The sequence below is a fragment of the Perna viridis genome, chromosome 14 (genome assembly GCF_037379345.1).
Source record: "Perna viridis isolate PV_CMFRI_1.1 ecotype Kerala chromosome 14, ASM3737934v1, whole genome shotgun sequence".
Lineage (NCBI taxonomy): Eukaryota > Metazoa > Mollusca > Bivalvia > Mytilida > Mytilidae > Perna > Perna viridis.
The window spans coordinates 28,959,219-28,981,553 of record NC_142458.1 but is presented as its reverse complement, the minus strand read 5'-3'; the positions used below and the strand labels follow the sequence as shown (position 1 = coordinate 28,981,553).

General features: G+C 31.2%; 1 protein-coding gene across 2 annotated transcripts; it reads right to left on the bottom strand.

The window, feature by feature from the left end:
- Positions 1–463: 463 nt before the first annotated feature.
- LOC148598909 (ras-related protein Rab-32-like) lies at positions 464–20,613 on the bottom strand. Of its 2 annotated transcripts, none has more exons than XM_088560289.1 (6): positions 20,471–20,613; positions 12,399–12,524; positions 8,357–8,435; positions 7,120–7,301; positions 6,449–6,592; positions 464–3,711 (listed from the first exon to the last, which is right to left on the bottom strand). In XM_088560289.1, exons 1-6 carry the CDS (start codon positions 20,471–20,473, stop codon positions 3,604–3,606), a joined length of 642 nt encoding a protein of 213 aa, XP_088416415.1. In that variant the 5' UTR covers positions 20,474–20,613; the 3' UTR covers positions 464–3,603. The 2 variants fall into 2 exon arrangements, with proteins under 2 accessions (XP_088416415.1, XP_088416414.1); XM_088560288.1 differs by lacking the exon at positions 20,471–20,613 and adding an exon at positions 17,278–17,420.
- Positions 20,614–22,335: the final 1,722 nt, after the last annotated feature.

Sequence of the window (22,335 nt, the reverse complement as noted above, 5' to 3'; positions counted from 1 at the left end):
AGTGGATTTTTCTCCAATTAAAGTTTACTCGAATATCCAACAATTTAAAAGGAGTAGTAAAGGACAGAACGTTTTCATTTGTATATATGAATATAAACCGATGTGTATATCTCAGCAAATGAATTTTGTCGTGACTGATTCAGCATGTCTACAGAAACAGAACAAAAAAAATTAGAAAGCAAAATTTGAAATTGCCCTCTTATTATAGTTTAAGGGTTTTATAATCTGTGGTTTATGCATTATGGTATGTCATAAGAATGAATGAAACAAAATACTTTCGTTAACCACTAAATCCACGAAAATCGGTTTACTTGATAAACAGCACAACCACAGCAGACCGATTTATAAAAAACAAAAACAAAAAAGTGTAAAATGACTCTTTCGTTTATTGTTGGTCACACCTACATATATGTATACGTCAATAATTGTTGACTTCTTTGATGTAAAAATAAACGAAAAATAGTTCGCAACTAATATAATTTATTTTATTAAAATCATGATACAGAATTAAGCTACAACAATAAACATTCGTACCGATATTCACTAACAACACTCAAACTCTACTGCTGAAGGACTATAACCTTTCAAAAACATGTTTTGAATTACAGAAAGAAGCAATCTTCATACCCAAATAATTTATTAACGGTAAATCTTGTCTTTGATCAGGGCAAAGTCCTTTTGCTTTTCCAGAAGTGAACAACAAAGGTTAAATAATATAAAAATTGTTACATTTAAAATATTGTCTCGTAAAATGATATGATGTGACTTCTAAATAGCACAATTTGTACTACAAATCGTTTCACCTAACGCAGTAACAATCATTTAACTTGACACAATAATAATCGCTTCACATAAACACATTTATAGTCATTACAAACGACAGGTTTAAAGTATCTTAAAAAATAAAAAAATAAACAAAAAAGAATGTCATTGCAATATGAAATATTGGTCACATTTAAGAAAACAGTCCGACACCTGCCTAATTACTTACAAAAATGAGGTACATGTTGAAATATAACCTTACAAATCGTGCTATAAATTTCAGTTGTTGCTATAGGATGTTTCTAATTAGTGAAATCACATACACTTATTTATGTATCACTAAATGTAAAATTGGTTGGCAAAGAAACAACAAATCAAACAAACAAACAAACAAACAATTTGAAGACAATAATCTCAATTTTCGAAACCAGATAATGTTGTTGTTTTACTGTAAAATGTTTCTTTCACATTAAAAAAGTCATTTTCTATCTCCGAGTTAATAAATTATGTTACTTTAAAAATCAGTTTGTAGTGATATATAAAAGTTAACCTCTACTTTCCCCTTTTCCTTGTTGTTAATTTTTTTTTACAAAAAAAAAAACAAAAACAAACACAGGAACCAAATTTCAACATGAACGTATCCATACATACATTGCAAATCCAATTCATAGAAAATTCCCTTGTTGGTTTCACAGAAGGTCCAGAAGACCTATATAAAGTAAGCGGTATAAACATGAACATAATATAAACCTGAACTCCTTGCACAAATGAAATAAAAACTGTTCAACTGAAAACTACGAAGTAATTTAGGAGTGTACCATGCTTTGGTTTTAAACATAGTGTATTTGTGGTCTGACCCATGGGAAGTTTACCTTTTTTCCTATTTGTCCTCTGCATTTTTAATAACAAAACTGTTTTTATAATAATTTTCTCTTTCATATAAAATATCAGTTTTTTTTTCAATTTTATTCTGCATGACCACTATTAGTATAATGTATAGTCATTTCATGAATTATCAAAAATTAAACAAAACAAGTAAAGCTCATCACTAATAATTTCAAAAGTTAATCTCATGGGATACATAAAAATCACTGGTTATCAAGCCTTCTTACAAAAATATACATGTACATGTAAAAAGAGGGTGTCAAGCAAACAATATGATATAAAGTTAATTATAGTACCAGGAGCAAATAGCGTTGATACTTAAGCAAGCATTACTCAACCCAACAAATTAACTCACAATTAAATATGAGTTATCTTAAGTCATATAACAAGCTTAAGAATGACAAAACAGTAAACCTGAAATAACAAATGGTATTTGTTGAAGGGACAATACCTGGATAGATCCCTATTAATGTTCTGGTCATGTGATAAAATCTTTTTTTGTTTTGTTTAATGTGTAACTTTGTAACATAGCTTCCTTACATATTATTTGAGACATATTTATTAAATCATATTTGAAAACATGCTTTGTACAATCTTCATAAAGGAAAACAAAAATACCTGTTTTTTTCATTGATCGTTTATTCAAAAACTAATCTGTAAACAACGATTGTGGATAGAATCTGTCCACTGGTATTCAGATTAGTTTATTGGCATAATTCAAAATGTTTGAGGAATGTTAATAATTTGTCATACAAAATTCTGTTCCAAAATTCGAAACATTCCTTATAATTTAATTTCATATGGATTCAAACCCAAATATTAAGAATTGATTTACAATCAAAACTTTTTGGTTGTGGTAATTTATGTCAGAGTGCAGATTAATTTATGTTAATGATGTCATAGTACCACAGCAGGTTATACAAAATAACTTGGTTTGCGCAAATTAAACCAATCAACCAGAAAGCATGTTACAAATCTAATCAAATAATATAATAATTCAACATCATTTCATTCCTAACAACCATGTACATCATTACCTGTAAATAACCAAATAGATGCACTGACATTTTGAAATTTGATTTAAAATTTAAGAAACTTATTATTAAAAAAAAAAAACAGTAAAAATACACAATTTTTTCTTCTAATTTTGCAATTATAACTGTCATGTTTTGCAAATCAACTTCATTTATATCATCTTGTACAAAACATAGTACATAACTATGAAAGCTAGGAATAATAATTAACCAGGATATTGGTATAAAAAAAATAGATATGAAGCTCGAAATAAATATAAATATGTATGTAACAATTACAAAAAAAAAGTTCAATTCTTGCACTGATCTATGATCAATGATCCATCCTTGATCTATTAAGTAGCAGTCTTAAAATCAGACAAGAGGTGATTCATGCATCCTAAAAACCCACAGAATTCACTTTAATTATTTGATCATAATCATTTACAGACCAAAAAACCAGTCTAAGTTTATCATTTTGGTGTTGTCTTTTAAAGATTGTACGTGAAGCCCTTCCAAAGAGACATCGTTCTTGATTTGGTGTGCTTTTTCTCAAAAGTACAGGTCTGAATATAGTAAAAATACTGATATGTGAAAATATAGCATATTTAGATAAAAGCATTGTTTATTCAGTGGCTTTTATCTACATCATGAAACACCTGTACCATAGACAGTGTATGAATTTTATATGGACTGGTACTTAAATAACAGCATGGATATATCCAAGGCTGCAATCATAATCATATGAAAGTACATTTTATTAATAGTTCAGATGTATTTCTGGCATAAAAAGTAACATTCTGTGTAAGAATCAGGCAATGGGTGACACATTTTGATAAACTTACTGTAAAAGATATGTAAAACTACCAGTAACAGCACTTTTCGGAGAAAAGTATGGATGCCCATTTGTGACATATTTGTTGTTTTAACGGCACTTGAACTATTAGCAACATCCTTTCTTTTCTACTAAAGGAGAGTCTTTATGTCCATTAATGATAATTCTGTCAGTTTCTGCTTCATCTTTAGCTATTGCTTCATCATTCTGTAAAATCTGGAAAATAAAGATTTCCTTATATGCCACTTATTCACTACAGTGCATGAAATGCTCACATACTGTTTAGTTTTAATATCCTTACTCTGAAATGAACAGAAAACATCAAGAACATGAAAATTTCCTTCCTAAAGACAAACTCAATTATATAATATTATCAAAATACTTCAAAAGGTATATGAGTTTTTGTATAATTTGTAGACAAATGTAAAGAAAGACCATCTGGAGTATATAATAACAGGTTGGACAAAAGAACAGTGTATAGAATCTTTAATAAGGTAGATAAGACTAACAAAGAGATACTCACACTTCAACTGTTGAACCCTTAAACTAAATTATTTGCTTCCATAAAAATAGAAGACATTTCTCTTTTTTTAACATCCATATGAAGCCTATCCTTCAATTAAATCTTCCCAAAAATCCCTTAATTCTTTGGTTACAAGGTTTTATATTGTAAGTAGGATTATCTCCCTTTACATGTATTTAACAATGATTTTACTCCTTTAAGTGCATATGATGCCAAAGTTTCATTACAATGTACACATAATGTAAGTGAAAACTGAATTCCAACCCCCTCCCCACACACAAAAGGAAATTCCTATTTACCCTCAAACACTGCATTAGTTTTGAGATTATAAAATGAAATAATTTAACATGTTAAAGATATAGCAATTAAAAACATCTAGGTAATGTTTAGCCACAGACAATGCTTACAGCAGTACTGTAATATCTAAGTGAGATTTTTGAAAATTCCAGTGACATATATTCCTTTAAATAACAGAATGCCAAACAGAACAATTTTTTTTAAATGTCCCTTTAAAACTGTGTAGATTTTTTCAACCTATCATGGAAGTCATGGTAAGCAATTGCTTGGGATTTTACTTGTATATTTTAATGAGTATTTGTTTTTTCACAGTTTTAGCATTGCCCTGTAAATAGTATTCATTGCAGTGACCAAATATTGTACCATCTTAGGTTTCATCAATTTTTCAGTAAATTTTACTTTGAACTTTTTTTAAATGAGCATCAAAAAGAATAAAAAATTTCAAGAATCCAGAAACTCTCTGATCCATCATCCAATGGATAACAAAAATGTTTTGTATCATATTTTTAAAAGAAATTGTCATCATTGCAGGAGTGCATAGATTACATGTCGTATTAGTATTTTAAGATAACAAGATACCAGAATAAACCCTATGGAATTTCTATTAATTATTATGACCATCTCTTTAAATCAAACAAAAATGCTCAACATATCTATTATATTTACAAATGTCACAACTTATGGTTCAAATAAAAATGGAAAACTGGCTATGAGTTTTTTTAATAGCCCATATTCCACAAGCTTAATTTATATATTACATAGTACTGTTAATGTATGTAGGTTTTAAAATGGTAACTTTTAACATTAAATAATGTTAATCAACTTGATGAAATAAATTAACACAATTTGTATGGGTGCAATTTTCAAGAAAACTTTACATGTGCCTTTCTTGATTAGTGATTTTATCAAACAGGGAGCAAAAAAAATAAATCTTACCAGCTTAAATTATATCTATATTGTCATTCAACTGAAAATGCATGTACAGACAGTGAACATTGTCTTCATTTCATGCTCATCATACATGTAACAACACATTAAAGTGGGACTGTTAAATTTTTATACAGTCAGTATTCACCAACCTTAAATAAAAATTATTCTGGTACATTCACTCTGTTAGTTTATCCTCATGCATTGGAAGTTCAATCTTCTCTTAGCAACAACTTCAAACGAAACTTTTTTTTATTGTATGCAGAAATACATGTATGTATGTAAACTCCAAAAATCCAAGTTTTATTTTATTCATTCAAAGGCAGATAACTTAACATTTCACTAGCTTTCTTGTATGGGATGATAGCCAAACTTTGGAGTTATCTTCATATTGTGCAAAACTTCTAAGTGCAATGAAACTTTATCATTATCACACAGATGTGTGAAGGATTTTTTTAAATTATTATCACTTCCTACTTCTACATAGATATCAATATAAAATTTGCTGGCAAATACTACACATGTCCTAGTACTAACACAAAAAGCAAATGTACATTTTACTATAAATACAATCTGTGACCAAAGTTTCTGTGAATTACAGATGTATCATGGTAGGAAAACATACATGTTAAAAATGTGCAAGAAGGAAGTTAAATTTACATAAGTAATTATCAGTCAGCCAGTGACTTTAACCCATAATTATATACATTTGTATATATTGTCACCATATTAAAAAAACTTTCTATTTGTACTACCCAATATAGAATTATGTTCACTTGACCCATGAATTCAAAACTAAAGCCAAAGCTCTTAAAATTGTTAATCAAATCAAGACATATATTACATTTCATACTTTGTTTTGTTGTCTTCATTTTTTGTTGTGATAAAAACGTTCCAAAATTCTTAAGTTTTAATGATGGTAAATCTATCAACACATGACATTCCACTGAGAGTTTGAAGGTGTAGCTAAATCAAATCCTTAAAAAGTCGGTAATTTATTATATGCCTCTTCCATTGTAACTCCCAACCCAGCTAACATTCAGGAGTTTGGACCGTGTTATTTGGACAAAATTTTCCAACAATAATAATTCTATACCAATATCAAGCTCATTTCTAAGTTTTAAACTAGTTTTATGCTACCAAAGGTGAGAGGTGGGGGTCTCTATAGTGCCAAATCCCTGCCTATGGATATGAACTCTAACTTACTCTAGTCACAAGGAATCTAGCAGCTTCATCGATGTTAATGTTTTCCTTTGCTGATGTTTCAAACCAGCCAATAAAACCTTTCTCTTTACAAAACTCATCCATTTGTGAGGCATTATTAACCAAACCTTCTTTTGCCTGATCACACTGTCAAATAGATATATGTATTATCATATATTAACCAATGGTTTATTGAATTTTTCCAGTGTAATTCATTTCAAAATTTCACAGAAAAAAAGTGACAAAAAAATTGTTTGTTACAACTCACTAAAAAAACAAAATTTAATCCAATTGGTCCAAAACAGATGGGCACATTTATAATATATATGAAGTTTAAATAATATTGGTTAAATACTTTTTGAGCTACAAAATATTCAAATAGGTAACCCCTAAGTATGACAGACTGACAGACACAGTCAAGCAGCTACTACACTTACTTTCAATTTTCAGATGACACTGGTAAAAATATAGCAAAATTATTTGTTTAGGTTTAAGATAATACTATATAAATACAAGAACAAATATAATTTTTTTTTGATAAGTTGAGAGATATAGGTGTGAAAGCACTTAGCATGGAAGCCTAGTATTTCAAACTCCCTGTGTCACAATGCTGCAGGAGACAAACATTAAACTAGTTGGAAATCCTCATATCAGCTTATATAATAAACTCTTACTTTATTAGCTAATAGAACACAAGGAACCGGTGATGAATCTGATAGTTGTACTTTACTGTCTAAGTCTGCTTTCCACTTTGTTACAGCTTCAAATGTTGATGCCCTTGTCACATCAAATACTATAAAACAACCTACGGCCTCCTTATAGTAAACTCTTGTCATGTTTCCAAATCTCTCCTGACCTGTAAAAATGGCAAAACAAATATATACAACAATTCTAGCTGAGCTTTTAAAAATGTATCAGTAGCGATCAGATATTAAGAAGTGATTTACTGTCCCTGTTATAAACCTATTTTTTATAAAACCTACAAAATGTAGAATTATTGCTACACTGTTTAGAAGTATGGTCACGATGTCACTTTCCTCAGTTCATGCCAAAGTATTTTTTTTTGTTTATTTTGCTGAAAAAAAAACACCATTTTTCTAAAATTCTGTGTGGCAGTACAAAACACTGACAGGAATTCAGCTGTAATCCCTCAAAAAGTCTAGCTTAATATACTGTAAGGCAGTTCTTTTTCTGTATTACATTGTATCTATAAATTTGCAAAAGAAGCTCAGACATTCCTCTGTGCCTTGATTAATTCAAATAAATCACATACATGTAAAATATAAATGAACCCATTACAAAGCAAATCTAAGTTGTTACTTTTAAAACTATATTTTCACAATGATGTCACAGTAAAAACTTAGAATATAGTTCAGTGGTCAACATTGACAAAAAATGTAAGAGTGACATTTCTTGCATGCTTGATTGATTTCACATTATTTCATTTTTGATCATGATACCATTAGATACTGGTAAAACCTTTTTTTTTAAATTTTGTCCCCTGAGATCAGCTTCAGAGATCTCCTGGTACAAACATGAATTTTCAGAAAGCCTGGATTAATTTTGGATTTTCACACTTGCTTTTTCCCTAATTTCATTGTGCATGTATTTGACATTTTGGACTGGTTGAAATATTGACAAGATTTTAAATCCTTGACATGTTATCATCACATATCAACTAACAGTTTATTCATCCAAGTCCCATGGTCACTAACTTATCAAAGGACACAGCTTAATCACAAGTGTAAATTGAGGTGATCTGGGTATATAGCCACTTAATTCATTTCTTTAAATTGACATCATAGATTTGCACATACATGTAGGTTTACCAAATTTTTAATCATTGCAGTATTGGACTAGTGAATCTTAAAATTTGAATTTGCCTATATGGTACAGTGCACATGCACTTACCTGCAATATCCCATAACTGCAGTCTGACTATGGTATCAGCATCCCAATTCAATACTTTAAGTGCAAAATCTACTCCTATCTGAGAATAAAGTTAAGGTGATATTGACATTTCATAACATTTACAATGACATTATTAGTCATCTGAGATCATACCAATAAGATGGAGTTATTTGAATGTACTGGTATTTAGGATGGAGAGAGGTAAAAGTAGACTGTTGCACAGAATGTCAAACCCTCAAGTTGGATTATCTCCCTTCCAATTCATCCAGCAATAAGCACACTTCTCTATGATGTTCAAACTCACTATAAAGTTGAACCAATTTCATTGGACAGTTTAAGAGGAATGACAATAACAAAGTACATTGACAGACAGACAAACAGAAATCCTATGTACATTTACCCCAATACTTCCTTAAAAATGAAGATAATATAATCTGATGATCTACTACTGCATTTTAGTAATCTAAACATTTGAGCTACGTCAGGAATGTGCTCCATGGTTATTGTCTTGACCCCTTCCCACCTTTCCCTCCTTTGTAATTTCCTGACTATAAACTAATGTTAGTTGGTTTTGTACAATTTTTTTCAAGTGAAGGTCATACTTCGTCATGGCTTTTTATTTCCATTTGTATATGGATGCTTTATATGTGGTTGTCTCATGATACCCTGAATCTTAGCTTTGCTTACATGTAAAATTATTACTCCTAATATGAAAAATATTGTTTCACTGACATTAAATTTGAACAGGTCATATGTTTTTTAAGCTTTTAATCATTCATCTGACTAACCTGAGGAAGGAAATTATCAAAATGTATCAAATATCAAAGAAAAAAATCATAAAATACGAATACATTGTAATTATGTTTTAACACATAAAATAACCTTAAAAATACATGTACATTTTTTGTATCATCTTGATATTTAGAAATTTTCTTTTTGAATTTAAGTCAAGGTACATTTCTGATTATGTAAACGTCAAAGTTACATACAAATGTGTCTAAAATCAGTTTTGATATGAGGTATTCCTGCTTGTCAAAAAAACAGTGTTATCCATGCATGATGTACAAAATAAACAATAGTAAACACAATTAACAAAACAATCAAATGTACTTTAATTGTAACAAAGATTTTTCCTAAGACATATTGGCTCTATAATTGTATATGGTCCATGACATTACACAATAGCATTCTACAAAGATAACAATTCCAATAAAATATTAAATTAGCCAAAATAGTCTTAGAACATCATAAATCATTTAAATATCCATTCACTCAACATAATTTAAACTTTATGATATTCAAATTAAGTCTTTTGGAGTTAGATAATATTTCATTTTATATTTATTGTTTAAAAGCCTATAATATACATGTACATGTACACTGTACATGAAATATAGGACATCTAATTGGACATTACATGATGCTGCACCATGTTACAAATAACAATTAAAAAGTGGCCATAACATGTGAAAATAAACCAATGAAACTGAAATTCAAACTTGATCAGTATTTTATGATACTCAATAACTAAAAGTTAGAAAATGATCTGTCAATCTTTAAGAAAGTATATACCATCAGGAAATTGATAGGGGACAGACAGACAGAGAGTATCACATAGTACCATGCCACATTGTGTGGCAGATATAAAACTCTGCAAAACTAAAACTCCAGTACATTGATTTTCATGTATGCATGTCAAAAATTGATTGACAAGGTAAACTAAAACACAAACTTGATAGAGGCCTAGCTTTTATAATGAAAACCATATAAACTCTGTTAAACTTAGGGGAAAAAAGTATATATTAATTTCAGGAAGTTGACAGTACTTGGAGCTTGATTATCTTTGCATATGTCTGACATGTATGAACTGAAAATTTCTGGAATTAAACTTATGCTACAGACAAGTATTTTTCAAATTCAACATGTCTGAATGTCAATTTCACTTTGCTTGAAAAATAGAACAGCTCCTACATTTAACAATTTTTCAATCATTTTTAATTAAAACAATACAAATCCTTTGAAAGCAAAAACTGACTACTTGAGACTCTTGAGGGCCTAAATCACTCATCTTGTCAAAAATGACCTTTTTAGCCTTCTAAAGTAAACACTAACTATGCAAGGCTCTAGCTATACAGAAAGCCTGAACTGCTTACCATGTCAAAAAATAGTCCTTTTAGCCTTATAAAGCAAGAACTCAAAATAATACTCTTGACCTTACTGTACTGTTGCCATGAAAATTATTAAATCTAAAGAAAGCATCTTAGTTTTCCAACATATTTTCAAATTATAGAAAAAATCTTTTACAGCCATTTTATGGCTCTTCAAGGGCAATAACTCAAACATCAGTCAACAGACCTTTATAAAGTTTTTGGTATACCTGTAGGTGTGTCTGACACAACGCTGATCAATTTTATCCCATAAGATTTTAGCTTAACCCATTGGTTCTTGAGTTTTTGTTATAAAATCTTCAATATGTCTATGTTAAGTAAAAGTGAAAGACATTAAAAATCCCAATGCACAAATTTTTTCAGATATCCCTAAGAACATTCATACCAAATTTGGTTACAATACAATCTAATAGTTCCAGAGAAGTTTGAAAAGTAAAATTCAGAAATAGAATTTATTTCAGGATCCATAAATCATCAATCCATCTACAGCTCTTTCTGAAAATTGTGTCAAATGTCCATCTCATCAAGCTGAACAATTCTACTCATGCCAGATTTTAGCTAAACCAAACTGTTTTTGAGTTATTTGCAAAATTCTGCAACTTGACTGCACTGGTCTGTTTTTAATAATGGTGTCCATGTTTTTCAACAGTTCATAAATCCCAACATAAGTACTTTTAAAGATATCCTACAGAACACTCAAGCAAAGTTTTGTTATAATTTGTACAGTAGTTTCAGATAAATAGATGTTTGAATAAATTTACAGAGAATGACATACAATGATTTACACATACATTCTGTAGTGATAGTTATAGCTAACAGGGCCCTTTTAGCTTAGGGGTAAATCAAAAGGTGGGTTTAATTTTCTGACTGTATTACAAGTAGATTCCAAACTATAATAGGGTTTCATAATGTACATTGTATATATATGGTAAAAATATGCTACAAATGTACATGTACTAATACATATACAAATGTATACTAATCAAAATGTCTAGGGTTGTCTCAAATAAGCCACATACATGTTCAAAATGTATAATTAAGTTGTCTTAAGCACAAAACAGGATTATAGATGAATGTAAGGACAGATTTTTGACTGAGCCTTAAAATAGGCAATTTTTTATGACATTTTAAATGGATTCTGTAGAGAATGATCACTATTTTGCATACTATTAAAATTACAAAAAATTAAAACCAATCTGACCATTGTGGCTTAGAATATTGTGGAACAATATCAGACACAATCATAGGATTTTACTGGAGTTATATATAGTTAAAATCTATGAAATTCTTACTTTTTGCCCCTAAGTGGCCCTTGTAATTCTAAAACAGTTGGGACTATAACCTTCTTAATCAATACAAACCTTGCTTTTGTGGTTTGGAGCCTTGTTATAAAATTTTATGAAGATCAACCTGTTAACGTTCAAGTTATATGAACAAAATTAAGTGTCTACAGATAATGAATTGATGACAATGACGACAAGGTTGACAAAGATGACAGGGAAGGTAGCACCATACCATTATAGGACTGGAATTTTTTTGCAGTTGTTTAAAAAAGACGATGACAAAGTGATCAAAATGTCCTCCTTCAAAACAACACATTGGATTTAGCTGAAAATTACCTTCTACTTCTTGGTACCAAACAACTATGTAAAGTTACAAAATAATTCATCCATCAGTTCTCAAGTTATTATCTAGAAACCAAAGGGATGAGAAACAGACTGGTCCCTGGACAGACACATTACTTTTTGGACAGTATCACATAACACATGGCTACTCCACGTTCTTGGGGTATCAAAATTGTAACCTATGCCTTAATTGGGAAGATTTCTTGGGTACTTTTGAAAAATATCTGAACCTTGAGTTATAAAGGATACAGTAGCTCTGTAATGTTGTGAGAAGAACTGATGAACATATCTTTTGATGATGCTGGTCTTTCCTGTGCCAAGTTCTCCTATGACAAGGATTTTATACAAATGTTCTTTTTTCTCTACAGCAGCAGCCTACAAAATAGATAGGAGTATTTCAGAGGAAGTTTACATGGGAGTACATGTAGAAGAGAAGAAATTCGAAAGGGGCATAACCCTACCATGAAAGAGTAAAACAAACAGCCAATGAACAACGTGTGTGACCACTTCATATGAATTATACACATGTACTTCTTCAGGTACCTATTAAATTTACTGGCTCCACTAATGACTTCCTAAAAATGGGCAAATGACATTTCTGGCAGCTTACAGGTGCGTAGCTGCCGTTAGGCAAAAAAGCTTTTGCCTGCATTTAATTTTGCCATTTTTTTTTAGATAAAATACATCCAGGACAGGCATAAATGATGCTCTAAAACACTATCTCAGCAGAGCTTTGAGGGGCCTTCGCCCCCCTGGACCTGCCGTGGGCCTTAAGCGGCCCCCAGACCCCCTGCTGTAATTTTGCCTACACTTCAATTTGGCCTCAGCTACGTGCCTGGCTTAATTTAATTAGGTTAGGATAGTACCTAATGACCTAACTTTTTTAAATTCTAAATCTCTTTACATACACTGAACATTACAAAGACTAGCAAATAGTTAAACTGAACAATATGCACTTAACTGAATGAGTGACATAATCAGAAGCCAAATAAATGAATAATTAACTTTAATGCATCTGGCTTCATGAGTAAAAATGTTTAAAGGTAAAATTTTCCTCTCAGTTTATTATAATTAATCAAATGTTCATCCATATAAAATCTTGAATAAAAGTCTATGGGCTTTCAATGAGGGACAGTAAGGCACGCCAGCAAGAATTTAAAGGTAGAATCATTCAATGATGTTCTTTAAAAAGTTAAAATAACAAATGTGTTTCATTTTTATATTCAATTTTTATCAAATTATACTTGTAGGTACCTTTTGGGTATATATAAAGAAAATTAACTCCATAACTACATTTTGTATGCATAGAGAATATAAAACTGATATAAACAAGACGTATGCTACATCATGCTAAGAATACCCCCGTTCAAACATATGAGTCAAAGCTAGGAAAGGGAGACAATTTGTCATGTAGACAGCATATACTAATTTATAAAGCATATTCCTTTCAGTTGAATTTGTGACAGAAAACACCTGAAAAAACTAGTAAGTCGACCGTTAAACAGGGAGTAAATGAATACTTGAATTGGGGAGACACAGTACAAGTCACCATGTAGATGCTGAGAAATCAGCTTATAGGGGTATAATATAATAAAAAAAATCATACATAACAAAACTTGACCTGTATTCAGAGACCACCTGTCTTATGTAACCATATTCCTAAGTTTCCTTGGAAGGTCATACAAGACAGGTATGACTGTAATTATAAAAGCATAAAATCAACCAAATATATATACATGTATCTACAGTAATACAAAAATATCAAGGGAGCAACAATTTAGTTATTTAGAAAAAAAATTAGAATGATTTTGGTTCTTAACAATAGTTCAGCCTATATCTTATACACTACATGTAGTGTCACTAGTTTAAAAAGTTGCCTGAATCTTATTAAAAAATGTCAACACCATCCATCAATAATATCGAATGGATGAACTGTAAGTAAACTTTAGAAAAAGTACTTTCAAGTAACTCTTGAAAAACATAAATTCCCTTTTTTTTCCATACATTGTACTTAAGGATATAGTAGTTGTTGGACTCAATCCATTCTATTCTTTGCAGCTCTTTTGATCCATCTGATAAATCCTTGTTATTAAATATACCCATAGCTCTGTTGGAATCTATTCTACTTCTAATGAGTAAATCAGAAGCCCAGTTATAAAAATTATAACGGAGTTGACACTTAAATATTGATACTAGAATGATGTTACACGGTTATATTGTGCAAACACATGCTAATTTTTCATTCACTCATGGTCACATTAGTCCAAAACACTGAATATCTAAACTTCACTGGAGTATTATAAATTTATATGGCACATGTATAAAAAAGTTTAATTTTTTCTACAAAGTTTTTCAATTGCCTCCATCATTTATTTTCACACAGTTTAGTAAAATGTGTGGTCAATTCAGATTCATGTATGTAAGTTACAATAAGATAAATAAAATCTTTCCAACACAATAAAAATGTCCTCCCTCTAATGCGTTTCAACCTTATAATCAATACAAGTTTAATATGCAGTTTCGTCCTTGTCGTAGTAAGAGGATGCATGAGCATGAATAACGGGACATCAATTCACATTTATTGTGTTCATTTACATTCAAAATTTTGCTTGCAATTAGTCTTCAGAATGACGTTTAATTTATAAGCCAACATTCTAGAGGGCATATTGAAGTGTAATATGTACATCACTTGATGGCAACATTTACGTATACTATACAAGTATGAATTTTTGTGGTGTACTTATATTGCTATTTTCGTGGTTGACACTCAGCATGAAAAATAGTACCTGCAAAACTGAGTTTGAACACTATAGAATGCTTTTCATGGGTTGAAACTCGCAAATATGTTCACTTGACAGAATCTGCAAAAATTTTACATTTACAGTATATTGTAGTTGAACACCAATCAAGGGGCTCACATTACAGGGCTGTACTTGGGTGAGATAGTTGTCATGGTGCTGCTCACACTACAGGGCTGTACTTGGGTGAGATAGTTGTCATGGTGTTGCTCACACTACAGGGCGGTATTGGGTTAGATAGTTGTCATGGTGTTGCTCACATTACAGGGCTGTACTTGGGTGAGATAGTTGTCATGGTGTTGCTCACACTACAGGGCTGTACTTGGGTGAGATAGTTGTCATGGTGTTGCTCACATTACAGGGCTGTACTTGGGTGAGATAGTTGTCATGGTGTTGCTCACACTACAGGGCTGTACTTGGATGAAATAGTTGTCATGGTGTTGCTCACATTACAGGGCTGTACTTGGGTGAGATAGTTGTCATGGTGTTGCTCACACTACAGGGCTGTACTTGGGTGAGATAGTTGTCATGGAGTTGCTCACTTTGCTCCAAGAGGACAAAAACTTGACTAGAAGTCAATGCTACACAAGTGTGGGATTAAGGCATTCTTTCTGATTTGAAAATGTGTCTAATATTCCTTAATTCAAAACGCATTAAATAAAGAACCCAGAGACCAATGAGTATGTCAAAATACTATTGAACTGATGCCTTAAAAAAATATCCAAACCTTTCCCATATTTTTGCATCATTCCAGGTGGAGATGATGAGATTTTTCAAAAATATTTTTGAAGTCTTGAATTTAGTAAACATTACGTAGATGCTAAATTTAGCTGGAAAGCTTATAAATATTTAATTTCATACTTCCCATTCAAGCTAAGAATTTGTGATGACAATTTATATGGACAGTGCATGCGTCAGCAAGGTCCTATATATGTAGAATGAAAGACCAGAACTGTGAATGGCTAAAAAATATTTAAATGGAAGTGACAAATTTGTAGATATGGAAGTAGACAATTACTAGGCTAATGAAACTTTTCCCATAGCAACATAGCAGTGCACCGTAAACAGAAAGTGAGCTCCATCCATCATAGGCATAGCCTAAAATCATATCACTGGACAGGCAAAACAGATATATACAGAGAGCAATAGAAATGATGACATGATAATTATATAGTTTGTTCACAATCCCATACCTGTTTACCTTTGGAATATTTCATATGGGAGATTCTCTCCCACTGACACTGTTTCTATAGTGTAGGAGATTTTTACTTAAAAAAGCAAATGTTGGATTGTAACACATTTTGTAAAAATGCATTTTTTTTAGTATTTTTCACGGAAAATATATGGCAGTAATTTTAACCAAAAGCCTTCCACAAATTTTACATTTTCATATGGGTCAAAGGTTCTAAATTTTTCATTAATTTTGTGGGAGTTGCCCCTAAATGTAGAAGGGTTAACTGGTATGCCATTATACCAATAATCCATTTTTGTTTGTTTCATTTTAACATCCTATTTAGTATAAAACAATTGAATCATCTCCTATCAAAACCTAGACTAAAGTCATACCATTCATATCTGAACCATAGATAACATCTTGCAAAATTGTCTACCAGTATTGACAAAAAAAAACTGAAACAATTCACATTCTACAAACTTTTGATTGAGAAGTTCAAATTACACTGACAACAACTTTAACAAGTGTATAATTACACTAACAATACAGGAATAGAAAGGTAAATCCATCAATGTGACTAAAAGTCATGGGACAAAATGTGGATGTGATTCATTGTAAATTTAAAGATAGAATTGTGATTTGCATTTAAGCAAAGAGTAAATTCAATCAAAGAAATGTTTCACAAAGACATGGGAAACAGGGCCAGTGAGAACAAGACATAATTGTTGTGGAGATTGATAAAAAAAATAAAATTTCCATGAGTAAATAATATCTTGCTCATCAACTTTTTGAAAATAAATGCAGTAAACAAAGTTAACTATACATTTTTTGTACAAGTACATTTTCGAAGCTGCACTATACAGACATGCTACTTTGTATATATGATCAATTTACATTTTAGCTGCAGTATACAGACATGCAATATACATGTATGATCCATGCACATTTTTGAAGCTGCATTATACAGACATGCTATATACACGTATGATCCATGTACATTTTTGAAGCTGCATTATACAAGCATGCTATATACATGTATGATCCATGTACATTTTAGCTACATTATACAGACATGCTATATACATGTATGATCCATGTATATTTTTGAAGCTGCATTACACATTCTATTTAATCCATACTTTGATTGTATTATTACTTGTGGATGCTTGTACACATATACATAAACAGGAATGTCTCCCATCTAATTCCAAAAATACAACTGTCTTCTTCAACTGGTGTTAAATATGTGATGGAAATACATGTATGACAATTATAGGTGAGATAAAAATATGAAAACAAAACTGGAATATCCAAAACAATTATTGAAATTTATCACATCTGTTCTACTTCCTGTTTTGATATAAGTATCAATCAAAGCTAATTTTATCATTTCATTCCAATACACAAGTGTATTTGTCATTATCTTACTATGATGTATATATCCGTATGATAAATAAACTTCACATACATCAACATCAATCTATCAAAATGCATGGTTAAGGAGATTTTAAACACAAACAAGTCAATGTGAACATGCAGATAGACCATCATGGTGATTTATATAAACTGCAAGCTTGGTTCTCTGGAAGTAGATACATGTACATGTACATATAAGCAATTTCTTCCCCTTCTATATCATACCATGAATATGTACAAAAAATGTACATGGTAAAGCAGAAAGGGCTTTCTAAGGGATAACACATTTTGTATCGTCAAACTTAAATATGAAATACATGTACATGTACAAATATTCTTTAATGTTTGAAGAGGTTTAGGAGCAATGATTCAATTTCATTTAAATACAAACCATACATGTTTATAATTGGTATTTAATTCAGCACTATCTCAAAGCACTCAGACAATTGAGTTGAATCATTAAAATGATTTGACAAGCTTACAAAATAGAAAAAAATAAGATCCAGGCGTCGGTTTCACAAAAAATTGTAAGTGTGAAATTGATCGTATATCATGATGTCACAATGCTATTTTAGTTTATGACATCATTACTTCCAACCAATTTTACACTTACAACTCTTTGTGAAACTGACGCCAGTGGATTTGATACTCAATGCATAAGTATTAGATATCATTTTGAATGCTTATATACTTGATAATTTATATATTTTACAATTACACATTGTATCACATGGGTACATTACTACACGCACTTGTAAATATATATGTTTACACCATACCATACTAAACATGTGATCACATATACATGTATGTTAATCTTAAAAAATGAAAATACATGTAAAATGAACATGTTTGTGTACAATGGTGTTAGAGAGCTGTGGTTGACCAAAATAACAAGCCCAGTGTGTCACTGTTATATATGTACATGTACCAGCACATGTAACTTCGATATGTAAAAAATACATTAAGTAATGTGTCATAGCATGCATGCGACAGAAAAATGACTTGTTAAAAAAGTAAGAAAAAAATTGATTAAAATTCGTCATAATAAATAGTGCACATCTTTAACATGTATATTAAGACTGTGCAAAGCGTAAATCATACTAACTAAATAAGTTTCGAGTTATGGATTATATTTAGAGGGTACAGGTACTCCTAAAACATGAACAGACATACAGATGAAGTTGAAGGGTCACTAGACCTACATGTATTTTCACTGTTGGTCTCGCATGAAATAACTACATTTATTAGAATGTAATCAAATAATCAATTTATGATGAAAAATTACTGTACCTACATGTATACATGTCATACAAAATTCATTAAAGTGTATAAAAACTGTTGATGACATCACAATCACATAACAAAATTTGGTCTATGAGATTATGAACAAATTTTGTAACCCAAACAGAAAGCTTGTTACTTCTAAAATTAAATTACATGTATATACCCATATCATTGATGATATACATGTACAATGTATAAAAGAGTGCACTGTTGAGGTTAAGTCAGTCATCAAAACCTGAGTGACCAAATTGACTAAACCAATCAGTTACATTGTTTTTTTTTTTTTTTAAATTTTCCTATGAAATATCCTGGGAAAAAGCTGAAGGCAGATAAACTTCCACTATAAGTCAGAAAAAGATATACAGATATATGACAATGATATTTTTCTTTATAAGGAATTCAAGTTATCTGAGTATACAACACATTTAGGCTGTGCAAAACTATACCTGGGCAGAATTGGTCTAGCTGTTTAGGTCTTGTACATGTGACTTCATACATGTATGTAGTTGTAAATTTCCAAGATCTATGTTTACAACTTTAATAAAACAATACATGTAGGAGGCGTAACATTTTGTATAAGTAACTTCACCTTACATTGTTCATGTAATTTAAGTAAGACTCCTGAAGAATCTACAAAGGTACAATGTAGATATGGAAACGAGTATAGGTACATGACTGAAGGGATTCTAACCATAGGCATTCTTATTTGATGTGCAAAGGTGGAAAAATCCTAATTTTTTAATCATCAATACCTCTGAATTTGGAAATTGATTTTTAAAACGTTCTGAATTATCAGTTCAAAATATTGTTTAAAAGAAGATTTTTTATTAATGAATTAAGCTGTAACAGGTTTTGAATTGCAATGTAGCTTTTGGGATTCTATGTACAATGTAAGTTAATCAAAGGCAACTACGTGTATTAAGCGACACCTCCGAGATCATGAAGTGCAAAGATGTTTGCAAAGAGAATTGCTTTAAATTACTTAAATTGTAACCTGAAATCTCCAGAAAATAAGAAAATTTAGACCCAAAATCACCAGAAAGTATGAACATTAAAACCTAAAATCTCTGAGATAAACCGGCCTGACCCAAATATGCCACAAATCCCCTATCTTCACATATACATTGTATCAAGCTCCCAAACAGCATTGGAAATTCAAAATTTACTCTGAACGCTGCAGCAAGCCCTCTCAGAAAATGCAAAAAAACTTGCAATGGATGGAAAAAGCGAATGATTATACACAAGGTTAATTGATTGTCAACTGAGGTATATTTTGAATAAGCTTGATAATTTCAAAATGTCTGTCTGCTGCAGTAAGTAAGAGAGGAAAATGCCCTGTGTTGAGCTTGACATTGTATAAGTTATCCCCCCCCCTTTTGGCTTAAATCAATCAAATCATTATGACAACGTGCCAAGTTCATTTACAACCTATGTATATTTGTATCAAGACAACCAAAAGAAGTCTGATGTAGTATTGCAACGGTTTTGAATTAGAAATGATATGTATTTGTAGATGTTGTGTCGGTTCGAGAAATGGGACAGGGTAATTCGAGGTATAAAAAAAACTATTTAGACAATAATTTCGACATTTTTCATAAAACATTTATGTTTGATGATCCCAATACTTATTTGATAAAATAACTTACCATTACTTTCTTGCGAAATAAAACTGCTCATTCATAAAGTTGGCAAACTCATGACATCTTCATGTAAACAAATTTTACAGTCACATGACTTTCATACTAAAGCATTCGAGGTTTTCAGATTTTTTCGTCAAATTAAACAAAAGTCTAGAAATTTCAGAGTAATCTCCCTTTACAATTTTCCGACGAACTCGTCAGTCGAAGAAACTTTACTAATTACCACTGAGAAACTATTTTCAGCAAAACACAACAACGTTCTCCGATGAAACATATTTGCAAGATAAGCTCTTCAAAAAGGTGATTTTGTTTTGCTTGATTAACTTTTTAAAATCATTTTATATAAATAAATGTTTTTTTTTATTTGTTTTCCAAAGGAAACAAGATTCTAATGGAAATCAAAAGAATGTGTAATCCAGGGACAAAGACAAGGCATTGAAAACAGACATACACACACAACAACAAAGAACATAAAATAAGTAAACTAATATATACAAAGTAACAAAAGTAAATGAGCAACTCGGACTCCACCATAAACTGGGAGCATGAACCCGATGCACCGGTAGGATACACAGGAACGAGTTCAAGATTACGACCATGAAATTTACGTAGTGATGACTTCAATCGTGTAGCAACATAATCCTGTTCCAGAAGCCTAATTGTAAGAAGTCTAGACTACTTACAGTAACGACAAACTCTGACATAATTACGTATTACATGTAGTTGAGATATGCAAACTTCATAATACGCAGATGCTGAAGGGCATGTTGCCTTAGATGAAAGGAATGTTGACAATATGGAATGAAAAGCCATCACGTTTGTCGTATAGTTTAATTGGTATAATGTATTAAAATAAGCCAATAGTGTGAGAGATGTTTCAAATCCTCGAAACTAGGAACGTTTAACGACAATACGTCATCTATATAGCGGAAACTGAGATTAAAGGATCTACTTAAACGACGTCCCTCCTTTTGGAACAGATCTGCTATAAAGCCAGCCTCATTGGAGTGAAGAAATAGATCAGCAAGCAGAAGTGAACAATTTGTTCCAATTGGAATACCGACCGTGTGTTGAAAAACGCGTCCACCACACTAGACAAATATGGCTACAACAGGTTTTGAACTAACTTATGTGATTCTGTGTAAGTTAACTACAATATGCCACCATTGTCCATGCTACGTCTCTTGATGGAGACCTTTGGTGATCACTATTCAGTGGAGGTTATACGATGGTGCATATGTTGCGTTTCACCATATCTTTTTTTTTTTAGGGTCCTGGAGGCTCCGGAAAGAGAATATATTAGTCATCTCAAGGTATGGCCTTTTGACTCTGCCAAAGCATGACCAATTAATAAGTTCATATACAATTTATGTATATTTTGGCTAAAAAGTGCAACAACCAAAAGACAAACTTGTACGTGGTATATGGTATTGCTACTGTTTTGAACTAGAAATAAAATATTCCAATGTTGTGTTGGTTCGAGAATTAGGACATCGAGTAGGATAGGTCTAGCCTTAATTTGACTAGAATATCAACAACTCGTAAAACGTATGCCAGCGCCGAATCTATGGAAGCCGTGACGTGCCATTGAAGGAGTTAACATATAAATTGTAAAACATGCGCACGAGTTATAAACTTGCACACACGAGATATCTCAAAACTTTTGTTCACCTGATAATGATGTAATATTAATTTCCACTTTAGAAAACTTTAATGCCAATGCAGCTTTGTGTACGATACTCAATATAATGACAAGTATGGAGTCGAGTATAAACAGATGGAAATCGGCATTCATCAGAAGTTTGAATACATAAGACAGGAATTTTTAGTTGTATCAGCAAGGGTACGGACACTAAAAAGTACTATTGCGG

Coding starts and splice junctions, on each gene's coding strand:
- LOC148598909 (XM_088560288.1), bottom strand. CDS start 17,322: ATGGGAGACATTCCTGTTTATGTATATGTGTACAAGCATCCACAA. Junction 8,436..12,398: donor CACAACATTACAGAGCTACT/GTATCCTTTATA, acceptor CTTTATTCTCAG/ATAGGAGTAGATTTTGCACT. Junction 3,712..6,448: donor CTAGATTCCTTGTGACTAGA/GTAAGTTAGAGT, acceptor TTTATTTTCCAG/ATTTTACAGAATGATGAAGC.